Source organism: Synchiropus splendidus, chromosome 18 (genome assembly GCF_027744825.2).
Source record: "Synchiropus splendidus isolate RoL2022-P1 chromosome 18, RoL_Sspl_1.0, whole genome shotgun sequence".
Classification (NCBI taxonomy): domain Eukaryota; kingdom Metazoa; phylum Chordata; class Actinopteri; order Syngnathiformes; family Callionymidae; genus Synchiropus; species Synchiropus splendidus.
Genome location: NC_071351.1, coordinates 9,808,218 through 9,832,454, shown reverse-complemented (window position 1 = coordinate 9,832,454; position 24,237 = coordinate 9,808,218). Strand labels below are relative to the sequence as shown.

Below are 24,237 nucleotides of genomic sequence, written 5' to 3'. Positions count from 1 at the left end.
ATCCAAAAATGGGACGTCACAGGACTGAGTCCACTGTCCATTTCAAAGATTCAAAACTATCACATGAAAAACAGTTCCACCAAATGACTAAATCTGGAACCCAATTCAATGTATAATTCGATCAGCATTTTGAGCACGTCAATACAAATGAAGCTCCCAATAAAATCATCATACAAAGGAACACAATCGATCCTGTCCAAGAACAAACAGGTGAGTCATCTTCAAATAGATTTTTAAAAAATCCAACAAAGCAAACAACAAAACACACGCGCCAGGAAGTCTTCAGCGAGTTCCAGAACCCTGTGAGCACCGAGACTGAAATTGGCAACCAGCAGAGAAAATTAGTAAAGAACAGCAAATCAGCGAAGGAGGGAGAAGTTAAAATAACGTCAGGTTACAATGGCTGTAAACACCCAATGTATGGCTGTAAGATAGACCTGTTTTTCTTCAAGAAATCCTGAGCCCCACTCTCAGAAAAGAAGCCCTACGCATCCCCAGCTCCCTTGTATGAGATCACCACCAGAACATCTTTAAAAAATGTCAATTCTTTCCTGTTTTGAGGTCTAATGCTGCTATAAAATTACTGAGCACTAACCTATTCATCCTCAGATTAAACTAGCGGTTAAGAAACACCAGAAAAACATCAGCAATTAAATGTGATCCTGAATTAAAACACAACAATTGACGAAGAGTCCTTTTCAGGGGAAATTGCTTTTAGTGACAACAGCAAGTGTTCACTGCTTTGATGAAGCCAAACTCAATGACATGAAAAACTAATTGAACAGAAAACGCTCTTCTTTTGTTGCTTTCAGGGGAAAAGTTTCAGAGAGTAGAAAATCCTCTGATTAAAGATGTCTTTAAAACGTTTCAGGTTTCATGAAGATTCACTATCACTCTTGAGGGGTGGACATTTACAACTAGGATTTAAAGTGAAAGGAGGTCTGGCTGAAACCAAGATTGACCTCACACGCGATTCAAACCTGCTGCCTCCTCATTAGTGGTTTTGAAAGTGCAGTGTTTTCTCCTGGAATATGAGCCAAACTGCCTTGTTCAGTATGAAGATATGTTTTCTTTAAATTAGAGGAGTGCAGGCTGCACACTCCAGACAGCCCCTTCTCTTTTTTGAGAAACGTGTCCCTACTGAATTATTATTTTTCTTCATTTATAAGTTATTTAATGAAAAATGACTCCTTGATCAATGCATTTCAACTTCAAGTGAGAAGCAACTTGCGGCACTCCAGAACTGTGCCACAGCCCCGCCCACTCCTCATGCCGCACGGTGCACCAGTCAAACAGACCAGACAGGTGTTGAAGCAATCCTCTTCAGCCAGACTATTGTTATTTAGTTGGATATTTTGAAATGTCTCATGAAAAACTGCAACGCAATCCCAGGGATATGACCACTCTTCCACCGTACAGTTGCAGTTTTGTCACAACATACACATTAAAGTTGATCATTTCACCATCGACCTGACCCAGCAACAACAATATATATATATATATATATATATATATATATATATATATATATATATATATATATATATATATATGCTCACTTTGGGCCGAAGTGAAATCAGGTTTGCTGTAAATACAAAATACTAAAGTAAACTTCCACATTTGTATTTTCATGTTTACTCTAGATAGAGTAACAAAGCAGTGAAGTTAGAGTGTTATAATGTCAAATAACATTAAATAAAATACATATTTTGTTTTATACTGTACATGCTTGCCAAATGAACAAGCCAAAAAACATAACATGTGGTCCCCTTAATTCAGTCATGCATGTAACCTGTTTTATTCCAGGCACCACAATGCTTACTGCCTTTGTTTGGACCTAAAATCAAATAGAGAAAATATTTGCTGGGATTGGCAACGAGCGTCGGGCAGTTATTCTCCTGCCACACTGAGGTATAAAGCTGGCGGCAGTTTTGTTTAGATGTGTTGGCGCTGCAAGTTCAGGATATAGGAGCCTTTTATCTGGAACGTGAAAGCAGAAGAGGCGACTACTTCAGTTTGATCGTGTTAAAACCTTCAAGGTGGCCTGGAGGAACTGATACATGATGAAGCGTCTTGGCTCTATGGAGAGAAGGGCATTAAAATTGCATGTTGTGTAGATGCAAACTGTAGAGATAAAGCTGATGCACTTCTTCTTCCAGTAGTTTTAGCACCAGTGAACAAAATAAATGCCTTTTTTGAGAGTAAACCAAAGTGAAATGCCAAACATGAGGCACTGGCATTCGATTGTTCACTTGTGTGGAGTTGTCCTTTGTTACAATGGTTGACTTTGTTGATGCAGAAAAACGTTCCCGAAACAGGAATGAGCACTTCAGTGAAGAGCTGAAGAAGAGACCCTCCTCACTGTCGTTTAAAAAATCACCTAATAGGAAAACAAAAGCGTCTGGATGACCATTAAACTGAAGTTGCACAGCATACTGCAGAGAGGGCATTGTCTGCTTCACCAGCAGCTGTGCTTGAATTTAAAGGCCATGTGGATGGATTTATATGGCTTAAAAATGATGGCGGCTCGAAAAAAGACTGAAAAGGTTGATATTTGTAAAGACCTTTTCACCAAAATGGACAGTTGGCCTCTAAATTGTGATGATTTTGTGTTGATTCACCTGTGAATGAAGAGGGACGCGTTCTAATCTCATGAGGCATTGAGATGAATTTTCCAAAGATACGTGCCAAAACTGATGCCAAGCAGTTGGAGAGAAGGATCAGACTACTCATCTGGGAGGGAAAATGTGCGAAACATTCTCTTCAAAGAACATCTGAGCGGTGCTTTGCTTTTATTGTCGAAATAATGGGTCTGGGAGGGTTTTGGCTGCAGTGACCCAGGAATGTCATCTCTGCTTTTTGCTGATGATGTGGTCCTGTTGGCTTCATCAGTCTGACTCCCCCCAATTTTCCCTGAGGGGTTCACAGCTGAGTGTTGGGATTGAGATCCGTCAGTATCGCAGACTTTCCTTTAGTGAGGAGACTGGAGGGGAACTAATGGAGGTACACCAAAAAGCAAAGCTTAAATGTGAGAAGCTTGGCCATTTGTGAGAGACTCAGAGTGAAGCTGCTGCTCATTTACCCCAGGAAGACAAGGTGGCTCAGGTGTCTGGTCAGGAACCACCCTGAGCACCTCCTCGAGGACAGCAGCCAAGACACACTACAGAGACTGGGGAAGTCTTTGCTATTTGTTTTAGAGGACAACATTGGGTTCTTGGGGGAGAGGGAAATATTAGGCTTTATCTTAATATAAATACACACATTTAATGCGGATTGACAGAGTTGTTCTTGCCATAGCAACCACCAAACCACAAGATATTATAGCATTGTAAGAAATATACATGGATCAAGAGCGTGAATATATAGATTTTTTTTACATTGTTTGCATGTTGCACCAGCCAAAAATACATTCCAAAATATGTGTTCATTTCAATGTGACAGAAAATCCCTGTTTTGTTTTGTGTCCCTTTTGTGTCCAATCAGCTGTGAAAATCCATATAGTACTGCAACAGTTCCACGTGGAACATTTTTTGTGAATGGGGACAAGAGATGAGTCGCTTAGCACCCGAAAAGAGGCTCACATTTAGAGTGACCCTTCTTGTTCCGAAATGTGAACACAAACAAACTGGTCTAGTTGGTGTTCCGGTTAGTTAGGGTGTGACATTTCTTGCATGGCAACTCAACTCAAAATGTAGGGAACACAAGCAAGTGTGCTGTCTAACTGGCAAAACAGAATAATTTCAAACAGCATCTGACAATGAATGTGTTTCACCTAACTGTGAACTGTGTTGAGCTGCTGAGACTACGACTGTGCATACCGCCCGAAAGTGGTGTCCACCCTCTGACTAAAACTATATTGAAGTCAATGGTGTGTGAGCTGAGCCAGGAGGCAGCTTCCACTTCTTTAATGGAATATTTCTAATATCCTTGGCCACTCAGTTGCTCCTGCACTGTGAATAGGTCTGGACAAACACAGGCAAACACTTCATTTCCACCCCCACCTCCTACGCTCCATCACCCCATCAGCAGCTTTGGAACCTACAACCTCCCTCAGACGTCGCAGCTACCCATTAAGCCTCACCAGCTGGTGCGATGCACTCGTGCTCTTTGAATAAAACAGTCAGCTAAATCAAATGTAATGTAATGATTCTCCACTTTTCATCCCAAAATCTAAGTGCATACTAAATAGATGTGAAGAAACTCCCCACTGATCCGACTGCAGTGTGTTCAGACTCACAGGCAGCTTTTAAAAATGGCACTCTCCCTCTCTCCTGCAGGATGAGGATTTATCTTAAAGTAGATTTCCCATTCATTAGCTGGTTGCAAGTCCTCCTCAGCAGTAAAAGAGTAAATTCATGATCTTGAAAAGTAATGGACCTCCTCGGTCATACAACTGAGGAAGGCAATAAAAGCAATGTTGGCCCATTAGTCTTCAATGCGGGGTTGAAAAGTGTCCGTGCTAATGAAGTAACACGACCAGACCGGGGAGAAAGTGGAAAATAAATACCCACAAGGTTCTTTTAAGCAGCGCCGCATGAGCTTTTTGCCTACAGATAACAGATTCTGAGTCGTTTTTAGGTTATTGGGATTTACTATATGCAGATTGACAGGGCTGCTGTTGCCATAGCAACCGCGACACAGCTAGTCTAAGTCAATACAAGTGTCTGCACACTTTATCATTTATTACGACGAGATTTGATTCATGGGAGACGGGTCGTTGTGTAAAATCAATTTCATTAGTGTTAGGAATACAGCGACGTGTGTGTTCAGATGCATTCTGAGTGTCTCGAGTAACTTCTTTCATGTGTCCATCACGTGCTGTTTCTGAGTGTGTGTACCAGTGGTTTGATGTATGAATAATGTGTTTGTCCTCAGGCAGGTTTTCTATCTGTGTGCGACCTGGAGCGTTCAAAAGGGCGGCATGTGCATCATATATTATTGTTGTCGTTGTTATTGTTTCGGATCTACAAGCCAGCTGCTTTGACCAGCCATGATGCCTCTTCTCTCCCACACCAGCAGAGGTGACTAAACTCTGCATCCACAGAAGACGAGTGGAATAAGTCTTCTTGACTTTCGCGGCTTATACGTGCATTAAAAGACACAAAGCTTATTGCCACTCAGCCACTGCGGTCGCACAGTGAAGAAAGCAATACCTTCCGGAGTGTGCTATTAAGATGCTTAATCTGTGAGCCCCGCGAGGAGCGGGATAAAATATTCCAGGAGGAAGTCTCTCACAACAAGCTCCCAGGATCAAGAGCATGAATAAATTACAGGCATAATTAAAGGAAATGTCAAACAGTGGCAATATGGAGCGATATGAACAACACCCAAGCTTAAGGTATCCTGAGTGTGGCTGTAGATGATCACTGCAGGTTTCTCCTGCTCCCTACCTGACTGAGACACTCACAACAACACTGTCTGGGCTCACTGAGGCGCACAACTCTTATTGACTGCTGCATGCATGAGATGAATAGGGGATCTTCTGAGGGAAAAAGGTGATTGTTTTAGAGGAGATGCCAGACTTTCTTTCTGTCTCAGAGAAGCAGCCAGAGAGGGACAGAGGGCGATTCTGAGCTTGTTAGGGGAAGATGGTGAGGATCAAGCGCCGCAACACTTGCTACACAGGTCCTCACCAATTTCACAAATAGGTGAACAAGATGACGCTCTTGGCTAAAGGTGGCTGAGGAGTTTTGGTCTCCATTTAAAGGGCCAGTCCACCAATGCCTTTCGACTGGTCCATTTCATGAGCGCTAAAAATAGCATATATATATATATATATATATATATATATATATATATATATATATATAGTCTTACAAATAGCAATGAAAATTGACACCCGTTTTGTGGAGGCAAGTGGGATGTAGATGGGAATCTTCCCTTTGTGGGAACTAGTCCAGGGAGTGTGGGACACGCTTGTCTATGAATATTTGACGTCAGACTTCAGACTGTGTTGTTTGCTTCTTTTTAGCTACTGCAGAAAGCGTTTTCTTTCTTGGGGTGGTACCCTTCTTTTCTGTGCCCTTTTCAGTTCTATGTTTTGGGCTGGCTCCTCTCATCCCTATGGCACATTGGGCCACTTTAATCTCAGTGGTACTTTTCCTCTGGCTGACTGTGGGTCTCTCTTCCGACTAAGTGGGTCAATTCCAAAGTCTTGCTTTGAGTCTCCCTCCATGCTGTAGGTGTCTATGACAGACTCTCTTTTGTCCACATGTTGATGGCTTGGGAACCTTTGCCACATTATCTGACTCCGGTACTCTATATATCTATATCTATATATATATCTATATATATATCTATATATATATATATATATATATATATATATATATATATATATATATATATATATATATATATATATATATATAGGGCTAAATATAACCATCTTGCTGCCACCTGGTGTCTGTTTGAGCTTCAAAAAGTATTTAAATTTATTGATGAATAAATTTAAGACCATAAAATGTAGCTTTAAAAAATACGTTGTGTGTGTGAATGAGCAGCTTGGCAGGGGTTTACAATCTCTGGTTACTTTACCAGTTAACTCCCAGTAAAAGCTCTTTGTTTCTAATGACCACCAGCTTTCAACTAACATTAAAAATAGACAAAAACACCTTCATAACGACACTTTCTAGAAAGGAAATTGAGCCATTTTTATACTTGCACACTCTAATTTTATTATGCAACATTTGGGTCTGCCGAGAAATCGTATTGTTTCGATCCCTTCAGAGACAGTTCAAGCGCCGTGTTTTTAAAATCCCTCACATCAATTATTCAATATTCCAGTGTTTTATGAGGAATATGATCATCTTCAACAGTCAAGTTTAATTTCACACTCTTCTCTGGGGCTCTGTTTTTACAGAGCTACATGTGTTCCTCATGAATAAATAAAATGATATCACAGGAGATGTGTCATTGAGTTAAAACAAAAATTGTAGCGATTCTTCCTTGTGTTTTTTTTCTTCAGAGAGATTCGCGAAACTACAGCTCTGATTTTGTATTTTTGTGATCCAAGACAGAAGATGAATGTACGCAACTGTGGATGTGAGAAGTTCCAATGCTCAATAAACAGCATTGTGTTTCCCACAGAGCCCGGTTAGGTTCACTTCTCCATAGACAGGAATAAAAACTCAAATGCTTTCTTGGTTTGTGCTGCAGTCTTACATGAGGATGCTTTGATTCTAGCCCAAGGGAACTTTGGACTTTATCCAGGCACAATGCTAAGACAAAGAGTTTAATTGAAGACTATAAATTGTCCTCAGGCTTCTGTGAGAGTGGCCGTGTACGTTTGGGAGTCGATTTTATGAGCAAATGTCCGAAACAACACGTCACCTGGCTAGATTATTTTTTTTAATGCACGGTTCACCACCGACATAACCATTGAGGTTGTCATCCACAAGACCCTCCAGGACACACCCTGCTTTCCCTTGTTTCACGTTCATCCAACAGCGCATCCTGAAGCCTCTAAGTTTCACACCAGCCACCAGGAATCGACATGGAAAACAAGTGCATTGAAAAAACATGAAGTGGGATCTCTTCATGACCTATTTATTGAATGCGATCTATTATTAAAAATTAGGTACAAGAGCAACAGCAGCCATAAAGCTAAAAGCGAACTGTCTCATATTTTTAAGTGGCAATAATCTCATTAATTATGATAAACACTGGAGGAAGGTGCACCAGAAGGAGGGAATATGGACTCAGGCATACACATAATCTGTTTAGGGATTTATATTTACGTGTATATTTGTTTTGCAGGTATCTCAAAGTAATGACAAAAAGCTTTTTAATCTCATTGCCCATCGAGACTGAACAGCGACCAACTTTTTTCAACATGACTCATCTCCTTTCTATCTCACTTATTCCCTTTGACACCACATTTCTTTCAGCGTCCATTCATCTCATTTTCCTTCCTACTGATTCCCTACATCCTTCTCCTCCCACAACAGGACTCATTCCTCTTCTTAGTTTTTCCTCATCAGCCAAGTTCCGCTCCATTTTTCTGTCCTCCTCACATCGCTCTTGCCAAACCTGCCAACCATCTCGCACTGGTCAAAAGATCGCCCAGAGAGCTCCCTCTGTGTTATTTTAGGAGGAAAGTTTCGAGTGAACCAACATGAAGAACTGTTTTTGATCGTACATCACAAAAGAATATTTGCCGCAGCAGAAGACAGTGACGCCCCTGCAGTGCTGCACACCTTGAAAGCTCTTCTCCGCCATTTCACGCACCAAAGTGTTCCTTTAATCTCATGAATTCACAATTCAGACCACTTCAGACCCTTTAACTGTTCCATTCTACCCATTTCATTTCCAAAATCCATGACCAGCTTTTCCCCGCGACAAGAGGCCATCTATTGTTAGTTTGTGTATTTGAGTCCTATAAATTGAAATGGATTCAAAACTGAACTGTTATGTAACAATGAAAATAAAAATGAAAATTAGAACTGAAAAAGATGCACAATATTTTCAATTCTAAATGGACAATTCTTACAAGAAAACTAAACAGAAAATGTGCTAATTTTAAAACATTTGTTCACAATTATCAAATTTAAATACCAACATTCCTGCTGGACATAAATTGATATTCTTATGCGTACCACAACTCAACCATCAGGCTTCAAAAACACACATTCAGCTCACACGTTTTTTAGGATCATGAAAGAAGTATAGATGCGGTCAGTCATGTGAGTACAAACAAGTCAGACGTCTGGCAGGAGAACTACACCGTCAAACTTTCTCAACCCTGCTTTTTGTCACTGACCATCTTTTCATCTCACCCCTTTCCTTTTCAGCCATTCCCTTTGACTCCATACCGCCGTCCTCCACCCTTCATCCAACTCCTCTCACATATCTCTGATCCCTCTTCTCATCACCACCTAAAGTATTCCATTTCTTTTCTTCTCTCCCTTTGCCCTCTAACCCCAAACATCCCAGTTGTTTTCACCTGCCTACCTTTACCCCTGAATACATCGTGTGACATGTTGTATTCTTTAAGAGGACGTAGCTATTGATTCTGGAGCCTTACAAATGTTTTATCAATAACATATGTTCATTCAATCATCTAACTCAATGATGGTGTGAGAGACTTCACTAGTTGCTTCCAAGCATCTCATTCCTTAGCAACATTGCTCAGAATTGGACCTGAATCTGGCTCGTAAAAAGAGAATAAAGCTTTTGCAGTTTAAAGAGAAACATATTAATATTCTGTAGCTGTTTTATGTTCTTCACAACTTGCTTGTTTCCAAGTACTTTATTCTCCTTTCAGAGTCCAAAACTCTGCAGGCTGTTGACTCTAAATGGTCCGTGGGCATGAATGTGAGCATGAACTGGTGCCAGGCTGTCTATTTGGTCCTGCAGTGATACTGGCAGCCAATCTTGGGCGAGCAGAGTGGATTGGCAGCAGCCCACTGTGACCCCGCTACGGCCAGTTTCAGCCACAGTGGATGTGTGGAAGTAGTTACACAATGAATGTATCACCTCCAGTAAATATTTTCCTCAGTTTTGACATGAATAGGTCTTTTTTGTTTGGAGAGCCCCGGTACCATGTCTTCCAAAATCATCATTTTCTTTGTTTTCCAAGCAAAATACTCCCTAAATTGACCTTTTGTTTCTAACTTTCAAATAATAAATCCTTCAATTATTCTGTTAGACGTCTGTTAGATGGATAATATACACTCTAAGCTATATTTGCTCACACGAAATTCAGAATTTCAATCGCTGACATTTCGTTTCCACCCAATTTAGATTTTTTCTTCTCTGAGTCATCACTGAAAGAATCATTTGGAGGGGTCGGATTAGATGAGAAGCTCAGCTTCTGAGCTGAGACGGGAAAGTCTGTGCTTCTTTATCCTGGGTGCTGCCCCCACGACCAGACCTCAGCTGGGTGGGTTGTGAAAATCTAGGTCCAGAGTCATCCATTTCAAGTATATGTTTTAAGAGCGTTAAAAAAAAAAGATGATCAATAGTGTTGTTGTGGCAGTTCCATATTGGGCCGCTAGGAGGGTGTAGTTCTCCAGCAGGTGCGCCCTCCTCCCGCGCACCTACCCAGCCCAGTGCTGCTGGTTCTGACTGCTCCAGCTCCTCTTGTCCTCCGTGCTGCCCACTTCTTCTTCTTCTTCTTCCTCCACCACCTCTTCTCCTTCCTTCCCTGCCCAGATGCGCATCATCAGCGACCGGTCGCTCTTCGTGTTCTCCACTCACAACCACGCGTGTTGGACGTGAGAGGGAAGATTTAATTTCAGCCACCGCAAAACAACGTGGGTGTCGTGCGTGTGCGCGCTCCGGAGCGTGTGTGCGTTTTTGTGATGAGGAGCGAACGGAGGGACATGACAAGCTTCTCGCTATCTGGACAGAACCATTGCACCTGAAAGAACGACCTTGCGCGCCTTTCCATGGAGGAGACCTTTAAAACATCTGAGAGCAGAATCCCGTCCCTGCTGCTGAGAAACACCAGATAAGAGGTGAGATGCACAAACGCACGAGTCTGAATTATTAACGCGCTGATATCAGGTTGCTAAAATATTCATCAGCGTGTCCACTAACCTACATCTGCGCATCCATTGGTGAGGGCCATGCACCTGATGACAATGTGAGCAATGTTTGCTTTAAGCTGGACCAACGTGACGTGCCCTCTCCTCCCATCTGCAGACAATTCCTCCACTCTGCTTCTCGAGCATCCACCGCTAAATCTTTTTTTTTTTTGTATACATATTTTTTTGGGGGGGAAGAGTTTCTCAATTTTAGTGGACAGACAGAAAAGTTGGTGCTAGTCATTGGGTTTTTATGCCACGCAGAACCCCTTCAAATCCAGTCAATCTGGATTTAAAAATGTAAAGCAAAAATATTCAGTGCATTACTATGTAAAATACAGGGGGGAAGACAACTTTAAAGAACTCCTAACTTCTCTTCTGGATGATGTGGACGTCTGAAGGCGAAAGAAACGCCTGCCTCGCAGTGGGTGTGTGCCCCCAGCAGGAGAAACAGGTTGTGGCAGTAGACAATTTGCAGAAGCGTTGAACAGATCTGGGAAGAAGTGATGGATCATTTTGTAATCTCTGCATTGAAAGTGGGGGCTGGTATTTAGGTGCATGATCTGGTTTACTCTTAAATGTCAGAAAGGCCCATGAGAGAAGAATTTGTGTTTTAATTAGACGGCAACCGCTTGTCTCCAATTGCTTTGTTGTTGCCGCCACCGTGCAGCTTTTCAGGGCCACAAATTTGCCCTTTAAATCAGACAGAAAGTTTAATTATATCCCGTAACTCTAGCGTACAGGCACTTTTTTTGGTAAATTAACAAGTGACGCTGAAAAACATCACAGAATTTTAAAGACAAATTAGGGGGCAAATTGAAAGAGTTGTTTTGATCCAATTTGCCAGGGAGAAATATAATGAAGTCTTGCCACGTGGGCGATGGATGACTCGGTTATTTCCTTCAACTTTCTCCCTCCTCAGTCGCGTCTATCTTCTTCTTTTATTTGGCTTCAATTCATAAGGGAAATGAAAATCCGTCTCATATTTGACCTCTTCCTATTTCCACACAAAGTTCTTGCTGAAATAGTTTCACCACTATGGGGATTGTTTTGGAATATCAGAGCGACCATTAAGTCTGGCTCTCGCAGTCATAAATAATTTTAAATTCAGTGGCCCAGATCTACGTCTCTTAGTTCGGTGGCTGAGTTTTCCTTTGGAACTAGCTCCACTCCGGTCAAGTAGAGGACAGTTGAGGGTGATCACATCTGTCTTGAGTCAGTGAAAGTTTCGGTGAGTCGGAGGAAACCTGAGTCAGTTGAACACCGCGAGTTCTTCACAAAGATCAAAACGTTCCGACATGAAAACCACCATTTCCATTTTCATCACTCGTCATGATGTCTGCTCCAATATCTGTTGATGAATGCTGCTCATGCTTTCAAAGTCAGCCCACTCCCACTCTTCCAGCTGGGCTATTTGTTCTACCAGCATGTTGCTTACTAAGATGCTGGCAGTGTGATGGAGTTGGTAGATTTCGTGATCAAACCCAGCGGTGTGTTTTATAACAAGGTCCCCCTCCATGATTGTGAGTGATTCACCCGGTGAGGAGAGCGGCGGGATATCAGGTCAATTCGCAGTACAGTACAATGTTGCTTGATGGTGATAAATCTTGGGTCCATCACAGTCAGTCCTCTGTACGATGAAAGCTCATTTGAGATGGGTAATTAATTTGACATCGTGGGCGGCAACATTTGTCGCCATTCAGCCGATGTTTGTCTTTGATGCGCATCATTGAAACAGCCTTCAAAATCAGTGACGCTTATAGAGGCAGCATGCTACGCTTGCATCACTGCATGCAAATCTCTCACCGACAGAGGGCGCATGCCTCTGCCAAGCTGCTGTGTTTTACTGCCTCCAGGGAAGTTGCAAAAAAGTTTAGACTACTGAAGGTGTGAAAGCAATAATGTCACTTTTATACGCATTCAGTAGCCAAGTAGCAAGCCAAATATTGAGCTGGGCCTGACATCATGTTACCAGGTCCCATGTTGGAATTCATAAGGTAACGCAAATCCTTAATATGTGACCAGTCCGCATGAGTCGCTCGCCTCTTGTCCTGTGTAGCTGGGATTAGCACCCAACGAGAAGCAGCAATGAATGATTGAAGATCAGTCCTACAAGACTTTGCACTATTTTGAGCAACATCTTGTGGCGACCTTTTTAAGGCGGGGAGATGGAGTGGGCTTCCAACTCAAATGTCAAACCGCAACAAACTGCCCTCAGTCCACATCAGTGAGACACAAATATGGGCCGTGCTAGCATCACTTTATTGATGGGTGATGGGTGCATACCATAATAATTGATGGCAAAATTCGGAGACCCAATGGAAAAATCGACAATAACGGTTATTATCTGAACAATAAAAAGGATAAAATGAAGTAATTTAGGGTCAGTCTTTAAACAGAAACAATTATTTAAACCTGCCAAAGAAAATTGCTTTCGTGCCAACAAGTAACATGGAGACAATATTCCACTGTCAGTCATTCATCACGTAAAAAGAAGCGTCTGTTCTCCCTGACTAGCGACACAAGGAGGGAAACTTCGATGCACTGTCTCCTCTTACTCCTCCGTCAGGACCAGTTTTTACTTCTCGAGCAATTCCGGAGCTCATCAGTTGAATCTGAACTTGAGAACCGTTCTTCCATTCCCAGGTGCGTCTGGGACTAAATTGCTGGCTCACGGCTTTTCCCTCTTTGGGCCACTTTTGATAAGAGATGCTCCGAAGCCGCTTCCTGGCTATTACAATTTATTAAATCTTTCTCTGTCCCTTCTTTTGGTCCATCCACTTTTAAGCAGTTCTCAGTGCCTTAACCTGACAGCCGTCATGGCAATATGGGTTTCATTTCTTCTGTAGCAGACTCCGCTAAACCTGATTTTCTTACATGAATCATTGCTCCAGACTTGCCCCACCAAAATCCCTGCATCCCCAAGGTCTCCTTCCTCACATTATTAATTTACCATAAATTGTGTGGAACCGTGCCGTTTGGCTTCCTCAGCTACATTTCTTTTCCCTGCACAGAATGCAACACCTTCCTCTGAATGTGTTTGGGTCTGTATCTTGTATTCATGCAGTATGTACATGTGAATCACTGAGCGATCTGCTCCTGACAGGAGCCGGCGTTTTACGTCTGTGAATGATTTATTGCGGCTGAATTTTAAATAAAGAAGCACATGTGGGTACATTTCCCCCTGCCTCACCACAATACAGCCAACCAGGGCACGAGCAGTGTAACACACACTGTACCCACAACACACGTGCAATCTCACACACACACACACACACACACACACACACACACACACACACACACACACACACACACACACACCAATCTCCAGTTATGAGGTGCCAGCAGTTTGCACACTGCAAGCCTATCACTGAGGTATGGCATGCAGGACTCTCTCTGAGAGGAAGCGTATAAATCCAATTTTGCAGACTTTGGAAAAAGAAAAAGGACCAAGAACACATGAAAGGTGCTGAGGAAAATTCCAGGCTGAAGCCCGGCATGTCTGATTTGACATCCAGGCAGCTGACAAACAATTAGAAGCCCCATAAGTAGCACTGTGAAGCGGGCTTGCCCCGGGATTAGGCCACAAATGAGCCACACATCACGGCTTATGTCTTCTAAATGGAAAGTGAGTTCATGTGTGTGTGTGTGTGTGGAGGCTGGGTGTTATATGAGATGAAAGTGAGTTCGGTGTGTAGGTGTGTGAGTCGTGTGACATTTAGCAGATTGGCGCTATTATCTCTCCCTGCCCTTAATATATCTTGGACACCTCTTAGAGAAATGTGTTTTTCAAAGTGCGGACGAGAGCAGAGCTCATAGTCCCGGCTTGAACAGAGTAGTGTTTTGTTCTGATGGTGATGTTTTACACACGGTAGTCAGTCATACTGCTTCATTAAAAAATGATGAATATTTGTTTTATTTTTAAAGAATATGATAATAAGATTTTATCTTGCTGAAGCCATTATGTTTTTGCCTCATAATTTATAAGGAAGATTAAATAATTAAATTAATAAAAATACATTAAATTAATTAAAATACAAATAAAATAAATAAAGCCATACAACACTCATAACAACTTAAAAAAATGTTCTCTAGAGCAGAGACCTCCTCCAAGTTGCTCACTTCATTTCCACCATCATCGTGATTTTTTTATTTCCCTGCATCCATTTAATCTGTTCAGCATTTGAGATATCATTGATCACAATGACACACACACATATTACAGCACATATATATATATATATACATACACTGTATAAGTCATCTTGGAATATGCCCGTGACATCAGGGAAGAAAAAAATCCATTGATGGAATAACCTGGTCATTCAGTATATTCAGGTTGTCAGCTGGCCTCATTCTTTGAGCACATCATGTTGCTGAACCTAGACCTGACCAACTGCAGCAACTCCATACCTATATGTTGAGTTAAATCCACGTGGCAACTTTTTTAGTGTATGGGGCCAATATGACATATGAAGACTATATCAGTATCTGGTTCAAGGTTCTGCATGCTCATCTGTGATTTCAGGTTACAGCTACCCGAGAAAATCGTGTCTTGGTCCAGTCAGAATGGTAATATGACGTAGGGCCCTGGCACCTGACTTCATGTTCCTGCATGGCATTTCTTAATCGCGTCATTCCGTGCGCCCCCTTGTCATGCATGGCGATTTGTGCCACGCGAGCGGACAGCCACTCGTCCTTGATTATAGACCTGGGTGGAACGTTCCCTCATCAGGCCGTCTTGATTTACCCCGGCATGTGGGGAGACACATGCTGCGATGGGTGGATCTAATTGATTGGATGACACCCAATTCCCAGGTCCAAGTCTCCTCAGGCTGCCGGAGACAGAATCCGTCCAAGTGAAGGATGAGCTTCAAGCTTTGGTCGCTCCTTTAATAGATTGGCACAGGATTCCACCCATATGCCTGTGGTATCACCCTCAGACATCTCTTGGTGCAAGTGGGGTGCAGAGGCCTGAAGACTCTTGAAAATAAAAGTGAGAATGAACAGAAAAAGACGGAGTGTTCCTGCGCGTGTCAATTCTGTCTGCAGCCTTAATCCATTTACTGTTTCGAGACAGAGCATCAGTCTCAGAGGATTGGTGAACTAAATAAAATTTCTATTAAGTAAAATGCACTTAACAGTTTGTAGAAATGAGAGAGGATGCCTCTATTAGAATATATTGACGTGATAATGTCTAATTTCCCTGAACTCTTCAAACCCTAACTCCAGGCCCCAGGGGCAAACATGGCCTGCCCAGTCTTTTTTATGGCCCATGAGATGGTCGGCTCAAAATTGAAGTCAGAGCAGAGTAATGTTTATGTTGACGCTGTGACCTATGAGGACACCAGTGAGAAGCTAAGCTAAGGAACAGTGATTATCAACAACTGTACAGAAAAAAAGGACACGAATGGAAGACAATGTCAGACAGCAGGTAGATATTTAAGCCTTCAGTGTGATGAGTGTAGAAAGTCGCTGGCTGTCAAACTACGTTTTGCGGTCTCTGTCTTGGACCACATTTTAGATTTTGTCCAGTCTTACAACCGCTGTCATACAATCCTAATTAGCATGCTCCAAATTACCTGAAAACCTATTCAAAGTCAGAAGCAAGAAATGTTTTTGGATGAAAATGACTCAACAGTTTATCACAGTGTGTCTGCCTGTGTGATGAGGAGACGACGATGTCACGACCACTGACTACATTATGTCCTCACTACTGACTGCAGCAATATCTGTTTGCCAGATTTTCTTTTCAAGACGTACGAAAACATTTGGCACAGTTTTGCTGAGTAACTGTGCCAAATAGAGAATCCACAGAGTCTATCTCTGTGTGGTCGTTGGTCAGTGCTCCAGTCATTTTATTGGTCACTACACGCACTCGGTTCGACTAGTTTACTGGTTTTTCTTCCTCGTCCTGACAGGTCAAGCTTCCCTCATTCTTATATCACAAGTGCCATTTCAAAGCTCATTGGATGAGAGTCTCATTCGCCCTTGGCTGCCAAAGATGACGTTGCCATGGAAACAGCTTCTCCTGTTATCAATCATCGACTGTCTGGCAGGTGAGACACCTTTTTTATTTAAGAGTAATGAATCCTGCACGTGCAGACATTTACAGTTGTGGAATGATGGAGGTGAGGATGATTAATACCAGCCTGTGTGTGTGTGTGTCAGGGTTGATGGAGTCGCCCAGCTTTTAAAAAGACGCTCCTGTGTTTTGATTTACTTTCACAACAGACACTCCAGACCATCAATCTGATATGATATAGCACTGGCAGTGAGTGGCATGGGTCTCAGAAGATTCTGCTGGAAGTTTGGGCAGGCGAGGTTGAATGCAGCCGTTTGGAAGTGTAAAATTATTCTGAGATTATCGTCACTGAACTTCTTCTTTGCCATGATTTACAATTATTACAGTGAGATGCAGTCGTCGTCCCCACCTGGGATTTTCTTAGTCATGTGTAAACATCCCTGCGGTACAACAGTCAAGTAGCATTCCACTGTGAGTTATACTGTATCTCACTCCAGAATACACATTCAGAACTCACTGTGTCACAGCCCTTACCAAACCAGAGGACGATAGTCAGTAAAAGCATTAACATCATGATCAAACATTTGGTTCCTCTGGTACCAATACACTTGAGTTCTATCCAGACTCGATGGCAGGAAGCAGGAACACTTCTGTTTATTTCACAACTACAAGATGCCGGTTTTTCTCCTCCATCTAAACCTGTCTTGACTCCCCAGCCACACCTATCCCTTTCATGCGCTTCTTTATCGCGCCGATGAGCTTCAGCTGAGAGAATGATATTTCTGCTACAAAAATGCTAACACCATGATTACAGCCTGGCCTCAAGTGCGTGCAAACATCAAGGTCGGCGGTGAATGAATGAGGCTTGATTGTAATTTCTCTGCCCATTCATCAGGAACGATGATCTCCTGATAGATAATGTGAAGTATATGAAGCCATTTCTTTTGTTCGGTGATTTGAAGTGACCCAAACAGCCATTATCCCTTCACAGGAATGGAGAATTATTGAGCGCAGATTCTATCAAAATGGCACATGCTTCAGCTTTAATGCTTGGGCTGCCAATGTTCCCCTGACAGATTGTCTGGACAGCGGATCCTTCCATGGTCCCAAATGGAGGATGGAGCCCGGCGACTTGTTCATCCCAGTGGATTCAATAGAGGAGGAAGCCACGCTGACATGTGATGCCAAGGGCACGCCGACGCCTCAGTACAGGTGAAGCCTCCTCACTTAATCTATTTATCTGAGACATCATTTTCACTGTCGGTTTTCACGTTTGACAATTTGCTTCAACAACCATGCGTAATTGTGCAACACTCCCGTGAGCTCGCTGCCACAAGCGGCAATCAAATGAATGTGTTTTTACACCTTTCACCTCTTTTTTTCTTTCCACTTTTTATTGCCCCACATTTCACTGTGCCACACTAAATATGCCATTCACAAAGGTGCATGGTGATAAGCCATTTTCACAACTCACGACTAGTTTACATGTGAGGGACCTGTTTTTATAGAAGTTCAATTTTAAATGTCAAAACCATTATTAAGTCCTTCAAAAAAATACAAATTAAAACCTTTTCAGTCAACTCATTTGGAAGTTTAAACTTTGCAAAACCAAAAAAATCTCTTCTCAGATGAGTCCATTTGTTTTGGACTGGTGTGATCAGGGTGCTTGGATTCACTCGTGGATGATAGAAAAAGAATTTTCTCCTACCTGGGTCAAGTTCACATTGTGGGTGACGGTAGTGAAGGTCTGCGCATGGCTTCTTCTCCTTCTGCTGCCAAAGCCTGGTCAAGTACAGAGCCGCATAAAAGGTGTGCACTTAAGTCGGCAAATAAAACAGCCAGAGTTACTGTTGTCTCTACATTTCTCACTTCATTGTACACATCGATGCGTAATAGCTGAAACAGTTTCACATCTTTGATGCGCTAGTGGATAATTTTCAAGGATGAGCAACTCACTGAATCACTTGCCCATATGATTAGTAGATTCCTTGACTAAGACTTTCAGCTGAATTGAATTCACAGTATCAACATATTTGATATCATTGAATTATTCTATTATTACAGAATATTACCTAGTTGTTTCATGTAAAATGACAACATTGTATATTTGCTTTGAGGGTGACCTAAATGAATCTGTTATTTCCCACGAAAACTAAAACAATAGAACTCCTCTATCAAGAATGAGGATGAGACTCGACCCAGGACTAGGTAGCCAGATGATACAGTATCTCCTCACTGGCCTGAAACAGCCATACTTTTCTTGCTATATGTAAACTCTCAAAACATCCAGATCTTATGATTGCACCTTTTACCTCTTGTTAATATAAAGACGAACCTTTAACAGTGTTAATAATTCATTCTTATTAAGTCAGGTTTATAAAGATGAATATTTATGAATTCTCATTTTTGTTTGGATAATGAACTGCAAGAAATTCATGTCCTTTTTGAGAATGTTGACTGGCGATACACGAATTAAAAGTGAGAATTAGATACTTGACAAAATACTGATCAGGATGATTCTTTGAGGATGTTATTTAGGTTACATTTCTAGTCATGTGTCCAGATGTATTGAATTTCCTGAGCGTAAATGAATGCACCATTGATGCTGACTGTAATGACGCAGGCACTGGTTTTAATGGCGATTCAAGCTTTAATATTGGAGGCATAGGAGATTCTGCACTCTTAAGCTGGGTAGGAGCCAACGCTATGACAGGAATATAGCAACTGAACTAGTCACTACCTGCCTATTTCTCTGCACCATTCTCATTATTCTAGTGTAAAATGAAATGTTGGTATGAGAAGAATACAGCGGGGAATAATTTCATCTTTTGAATTGATGACTGTATTGCTGCATGTAGATCTGTGAAAAGGACCCACTAGAAAAACAGTTTGGAAAAACAGTTCACATGAATAAGGTGATAAATGGTGCATGACAAACACCCTCGTAGAAGATGTTTTTTTTTTTCACTTGTGGGATAGTTTGTCAAACTGAGAGTGAACAAGCTGCTCTTCAAAATGACTTCCCGAATATGAATCGTTTCTGCCCAAGTTATTTCTGCTATCACTGCACTCGATCAAGAAGTGTGTTGAATGAATAATTATGTCATAATATGAATTAAAGCATTGAAGCTCATACTGTCTAAAACTTTGCTGGTTTGTTTTGGTGACATTTGATGAATGCCAAGCGTTAAGAGAAACCATGCCGATCTCTGACTCACTTCACACTTCTGACTAATAAAGCATGGCGACTCTGTCCCTTATTCTACCGCAGCAATTATAGCCGATAAATATTTGAGAATCTATTTCTTCCTCAATGGTGCTTGATACACAAACCCCAAACTTTCCACCGATCATTAGCTATTCGTCGATCTTGTTAACAAACAGGCTGCGGCGACCTCTCCTGCAAAGGTAAACAAAGCGTCTGCATGCAAACACATTTCGCAGCGATGCCATTAGGCCGCTGCTAATTCCTATTGACTAACATGCCAGTGATCTGTGTCTTGTCTCACCAGATCGTATCTTAGTGCAACACAGCTAGCATCTTAATGATGAACTCTTATAAACAGCGTGACGGTTGCTAGACACCAGAAGTCGTCGGCAGCTGATTATGGCCGTCTTTGCCGTTCGACAGTGGAATTGCTTCAGTGCAGACGAGCAGAATGATAACAGAGTGGCGTGTGGAGCTTCATTATTTCAAGCTTTTCACATTCCCTGCCTAAGACCAGGTATTTCCATGTTCTGATTAAAGGTGAGATGAGCTTGTTTAACGTGCCAGCTTGTCAAGTCGGCTGTGGAGAGCTCTGCCTGCCCCCAGCGCCTCGCTCTTGAAGTGTAAATGGGAGAGCACTTCTACCACCCCCTTCTTCTTCTCCTTCCTGTTTTGTTTCTTGCCTCTGCTGGTTCTGTCATTCATGGAAGGATGGGAAGCTTCCACAGTCGGCTTACTGATGCCGCTTCACTCTGACCCCCAACAACCACCTCTCACTCTGGAAATTAGCCAGACTCGGAAGCAAAAAACCACGCATCTGGATTGGAGGTGTTCCGTTGAGGAAATCACGTGCACGAAAACTGAATCCAGACATGCAGTGTGTAGTAGTTGATCGGCAAGTCACGTAGGCTTTGAGCTTCATTAAATAATAAGCAGCATGTTTGAGTGGAAACTGCTGATTGGGCATAATTGCCAAACTTGCAAATGAAGTGTTAGCAACAGCTATTTGTTTTAGAAGCAGCTGAATTAGGGGTGGCAGCATGGTGGTTTAGTGGTTGGTAATAAGCCCTCGCTGCGAGAACGTCCTGGGCTCAATACCCCTGGTGCTTTCTTCTTCCAAGCAGTGGAGCGACATACGGAGGCGAGTGAGTGTTGGACGGCGTGTCCCTTGATTCCAAAGAGCTTCACCACTGATCTGAAGTTCATATTCCAAACTTAAGTGTGAAACATTCGTTGATTTCTCAACATGCACGTACACACAAACTTTTTTCACTTGCTCAATACAACTTGCTCAATACGACTCTGTGGTCGAAGGCTTTCAGGACAGCACTTCTGACCAGTCATTTTTTAAATCATTCTTATCTATTTTTTTGTGCAAATGAACTAAAATAAAGGTGAAGATATCTGAATCACTTTGAGTTACTTTGGAACCAGAATGTGCCGCCACTTCAATGCAGCAGTGATCAATGATTTACTTTTCTTTAAATGATACATATGCCTTCCAGCAGAGCTGTTAATTATTTTAAAAACAAAAGGCACTTTTTTATGTTTAGGAATTGCTGCCTCCAACTCAAAAACAAGTTGGTGTTGTTCTGTTTCTCCTTGTCATATCTTCAACTCATGCAACAGCTGCCTACACTGGATTTGAATGTGCTTTCGACAGTGAAGGTGATGCAATCCTGCATTTACAATTGCTACTGTCCTGGGTTTGACCAGAGGACTGGAGCTCCGGGTTGCAGGATGACTGGGGCTGCTCAGGCTGTCGGAAAACATGTGTACAGCAGGAGAATCTCAAGCAGATTAATTCAGTTTGAAGTTGTTATTCAATCATCTGCACAACGCTAAGGACACTGCTGAGCAGCCGCGGCACTTCACACCGTACAGGTCATACAGAGGTCATGCCGGTAACTTGCTGCTGAAGCTCACATCCATTAATCTGCCACATTCAACCTTAACATATTGAAAAGGCCATGCTTTCCGTGACCGGTCTTATGTACGAAATCACCGTTTTCAGACAAAAGTGTCATGACGGCGGCGCTTCAGCGTCATCCATTTAAAAATAGTTTGAAGGTTAGATTCGAAAGCTTCTGAATTCGACTCGTGGAAACAGAGCAGAAGAATGTTGCCAAAGGAATGGAATTACTGAGAAGAAAAATGACAAACATTCTTGATCACATTCCATCCATGAACTCCTCAATGGTCCATTTTCAGAGCTTTATGAAAGAGAGCGACAGGGTGACGACGCTAGAGAATGTGATTCTTTTATCACTGGATAATGCGACTTTCTCAAATCACCGAATGGTGCTCAGGTTTCCAAAGTGGTTGTTCATTCATTTGAAAAAGAACAAAGTGATCCTGCAGAGCAAATATTGTAATTTTATATTCCTGCTACGTGTGAGAAGCAATGAAAGAGATCTCAAACACTCAGGCATGTTTTGCTAAATGCCGAGCTCTCATCATGATATGGAATGGAGGCAGGACTAGCAGCACATTAAGTTGATATAATGAGACAGTTAGGATGTGATTCTGGTGGAGAGCGATGATAATGTCTGGAGTGTACTCTAAAATCTTCTGCTTACCAACGAGTCTAGGAAGACAGCGCGCCAGTGATAAAAATGTGAAATGTTTTGTTTCTTGCAGCACTTTAAAGCGCATGCAAAGAATTCAAATGAGATATTTGATGACACATTTAAAATCTCAATGAAGGCAGCAATGGAAATACGCATCGATCAAAATCAGACTGTTGAGAGCACCGACTCCTTAATGGAGTCGATCCAGCAACATACCTCACCCGAACGGGTCCATCACGGCTCATATATAGAGGGACTGCTCAGTAGTTAACCACTGACTGACCTGCTCTGAGCGTGTCTTTCTGAGTCTGCTTGAGGAGAGAAAATTATGCGTGTTTTCTGATGGTGTCTTTGCCCTCCCACAGATGGCTACTGAATGGGACTCTCATAAATCTGGGCTTGGATCCCCGGCGGCGTCTGTCCGGGGGCAACCTCATTATCAGCAGCCTGGACCGGTACCAGGACGGCGGCACCTACCAGTGCATGGCTTACAACACTGTGGGAGCCATCCTCAGCAGGAAAGCAAGTCTTCAGTTTGCATGTAAGTAGAAAATCATTACTGTTCGAAGCATAAAGTGGAGGTGGAGATGTCTGCATTATTTAGCTTATCAACATCAATGGGAAGCTGCATTAAACTTTTAACGTACATGGAAGCTGTAAGCACTAGGGCTGTGTGCCACCACTATGTTACGAACATATTCGTGTATGTATATATATATATATATATATATATATATATAGTGTAAAAGAGTATGTCCAAAAATATTTGTTGCACTGATGCATGAGTCCTAATAGTATAGCGCTTTAAACACACACAGATGCCAAAGGCACGTGGCCATTCAGAGAAGAATGAACGGAGAGACTATAAAAAAGGACTAGACAGATATGAAAGAGGATGGAACAGACAAGATATGTGAGTGGAAAATGTGCAGGTGACAAGTCCAGATAAATGCTGCTTAAAAGAGGAGAGAGTTGTTGAAGTGAAATGGAAGAAGAGTGTTCATGACATTAAAGCTAACAACAGATCGCTCTTTCATTGAAGTCATGAACAAACGATAACACTTCTCTGTCATGATTCAATGACTTGTCCGGGTCTTAACTTCAAACTTAAGTGCAATAATTGCTGTATGCTGTGTTTATCATTCCACTTCCTTTGTGTTCATAGCTGCTAATTCTATACTTGAGCTGAAATATATTTTGCATTAGTCCTTTTTTCCTTTCACGTAGGTGTGCTGAACATCATCAAAGAAAATGTGGAGGACAATAACAACAAATGGTTCCAAGAATATTTACATAATTACAGGCAACCAGCCTTCATTGTTAAGCAGTACAAAGCTTTATTTGTTTGTTGCAAAGCTTGATGGTGCTTTAGTGTACAATGAATTCTAAAAAAGTTCATTAATTCAGCTGCAGTGTTTATGTTGAAACATAGAGCAAATACGATTGTTGCTCTGTGACTTTCTTGATTTTCTATCTCCCAGTTCAGTGGTCTGGCTTTAATTTTCGACACAAAGTTGTGTGAATTTGTCCTCAGATTTCCTCCCTTGATCTTGCAAGTACAGTACTACAGATGGTTCTTGTATCAGTCGTGTCTAAGCTTTTCACCTATCGCTCCTCCTCACTGATGTCAGACATGCAGCAGTGATTTACTTTCTGTTCATCTGTCTCCCTCAGACTTGGATCATTTTAAAGTCCACACCAGAAGCGCTGTGTCAGTCCGAGAGGGACAAGGAGTTGTGCTGCTTTGTGGAACACCCACTTCCTCAGGAGGTAAATATCTCATTATCCAGGACTCTTCATAGGTTACCACCCAGAACTGTTATGACTGTTTCCCACTATAATAAGGAATAATGAAGATAAGCAGCACACTAAGTGCCTTGTTATCAGGAGGATCAGATTTCC

At 42.0% G+C, this 24,237-nt stretch overlaps 2 protein-coding genes across 2 annotated transcripts in view; one reads left to right on the top strand and one right to left on the bottom strand.

Moving 5' to 3' along the window:
- The window catches only part of LOC128749088 (neural cell adhesion molecule L1-like protein), a 94,763-nt gene that overhangs the window by 57,019 nt on the left and 13,507 nt on the right, over positions 1-24,237 (bottom strand). Inside the window, exon 6 of the mRNA XM_053848316.1 lies at positions 18,266-18,339. The gene's annotated coding sequence lies outside the window, so the exon portion shown is untranslated. The remainder of the gene's footprint in view (positions 1-18,265; positions 18,340-24,237) is intronic.
- Positions 10,093-24,237, top strand: part of LOC128749089 (contactin-3-like) — a 48,159-nt gene continuing 34,014 nt past the window's right edge. Inside the window, exons 1-5 of the mRNA XM_053848317.1 lie at positions 10,093-10,460; positions 16,454-16,591; positions 17,634-17,769; positions 22,701-22,876; positions 24,010-24,105. Coding sequence (XP_053704292.1) covers positions 16,537-16,591; positions 17,634-17,769; positions 22,701-22,876; positions 24,010-24,105 — 463 coding nt within the window. The 5' untranslated portion in view covers positions 10,093-10,460; positions 16,454-16,536. The remainder of the gene's footprint in view (positions 10,461-16,453; positions 16,592-17,633; positions 17,770-22,700; positions 22,877-24,009; positions 24,106-24,237) is intronic.